Here is a 1,482-nt window from a genome sequence, read left to right as displayed (position 1 = left end):
TCACACTGTGTACCATGGCCAGTGTTCCCCAGGGTCATTGTAGTTTGTAGCTTGTCCTTCATCCTTGTTTTGTTAAACAGGCTGTATAGTTTATGAATGGCTGAATTTCTAGTTAGTGCTTCTACCTTTGTTTCATATACAGAAATTTAATAGTACTTCTCTTACAAAAAATTACAGTATTTTCAGAAATTATGAGAATAGAAATTTTGGCCAGTCTTACCTATGAAATATTTTTAAAAAAAAGGAAAAAAAGACTTCAAAAAATACAGACCGGGTACGTGTGTATCCATGCTTCCATAGTGTTTAAACAATAGATGTTAGCAAAGTACACAATAAAGGAATATGGTACTGGTCGAAACCCCAGTTTCACTTTTAACTAACTGTGAACTAACATAGTATATTTTAATAGTAAAGGAATTCTTTAGGAACTACAGAGAAAATATTTTATAGTTTAAATTTTTATTTATGTATATGTGTGTCTGTGTAAATATATACTAAGTTTATTCAGGAATTAAAAGAGACCATAAAAGGGCAGCAGGTCCTCTAAAGCAGAAGTTACAGGCAATTTTGAGTCACTAGTCCTGGGTTGGTGCTAGGTGCAGAACTCAAATACTCAAAATGAACAGAAAAAAACACACTTAAACTTTTAGTCATATTTTCAGACCCCAAAGTTTAGTTTTAAATAAAGATAGTTGCCTATGCAAGAGAAAATAATTTCTTCAATGTTCTATACATATTGAAACTGTAAAACATTTCATTTCTTAATATACATTAATTATGATTTCGTTAACTAGTTAGTGACTTATTAGAATAGATTAAAAATTAATGCAAAATGAGTAAAGAACCACTTTAAAAGTCGACTTGCTTTTCTTTGTGGCTCTGTATCTCAGCAGAATGTCCTGTATCAGGTCTGGTATCTGCTTCTCTTTCATCAATAATATGAGCCTTTACAGTGAGTTTGTTTGCTAATATCATATTACATTTGATCACCTATAAAAGGCAGCTGCATTTTGCAGTTCTTGTACATGACTGTAGATTTAAATACTAGAGAAATTTAGGTCATTGAGCTACTGAGAAGAAACATAACTTACCCAATGTTTCACTGTAAAACTGACTCCATTTCTTCTCGTTAAATGTCTCGAACCAAAAGTCAAAATAAAACATACACATCATATTTTTTACCCTCTCCATGAAAGTCATTTGACCACCTAGTCCCGACAAAATCATGGGTACATAAGAGGGAGGGACTGAAAATTTCCCACTGTACTTTTCCATTGTATAGCCAGGAGTGAAGCGCAGACTGTACAGAAAAGGGATCTGGAGAAGTTCAGCTATCAACTCTCCACAGGGAGCAACAGCATCTGAGAGAAGGACGTCAAACTTGGATCTCTGTAGTTTTGTCATAAGTTGTTTGTTTGAAACGGTGTCTCTGCAAAGACTCAGATAGCTATCAGAGTATTCATTAAGCACATTTTGTAGCAG

General features: G+C 33.8%; 1 protein-coding gene across 1 annotated transcript in view; it reads right to left on the bottom strand.

The window, feature by feature from the left end:
• The window catches only part of LOC102002589 (UDP-glucuronosyltransferase 2B17-like), a 20,703-nt gene extending 19,227 nt beyond the window's left edge, over positions 1 to 1,476 (bottom strand). The window contains exon 1 of the mRNA XM_013350825.2: positions 1,092 to 1,476. Coding sequence (XP_013206279.2) covers positions 1,092 to 1,404 — 313 coding nt within the window. The 5' untranslated portion in view covers positions 1,405 to 1,476. The remainder of the gene's footprint in view (positions 1 to 1,091) is intronic.
• Positions 1,477 to 1,482: the final 6 nt, after the last annotated feature.

This window comes from Microtus ochrogaster, linkage group LG1 (assembly GCF_000317375.1).
Source record: "Microtus ochrogaster isolate Prairie Vole_2 linkage group LG1, MicOch1.0, whole genome shotgun sequence".
NCBI classification, from domain to species: domain Eukaryota; kingdom Metazoa; phylum Chordata; class Mammalia; order Rodentia; family Cricetidae; genus Microtus; species Microtus ochrogaster.
The sequence above is the reverse complement of the archived record's forward strand: the minus strand, read 5'-3'. Positions and strand labels throughout refer to the sequence as shown.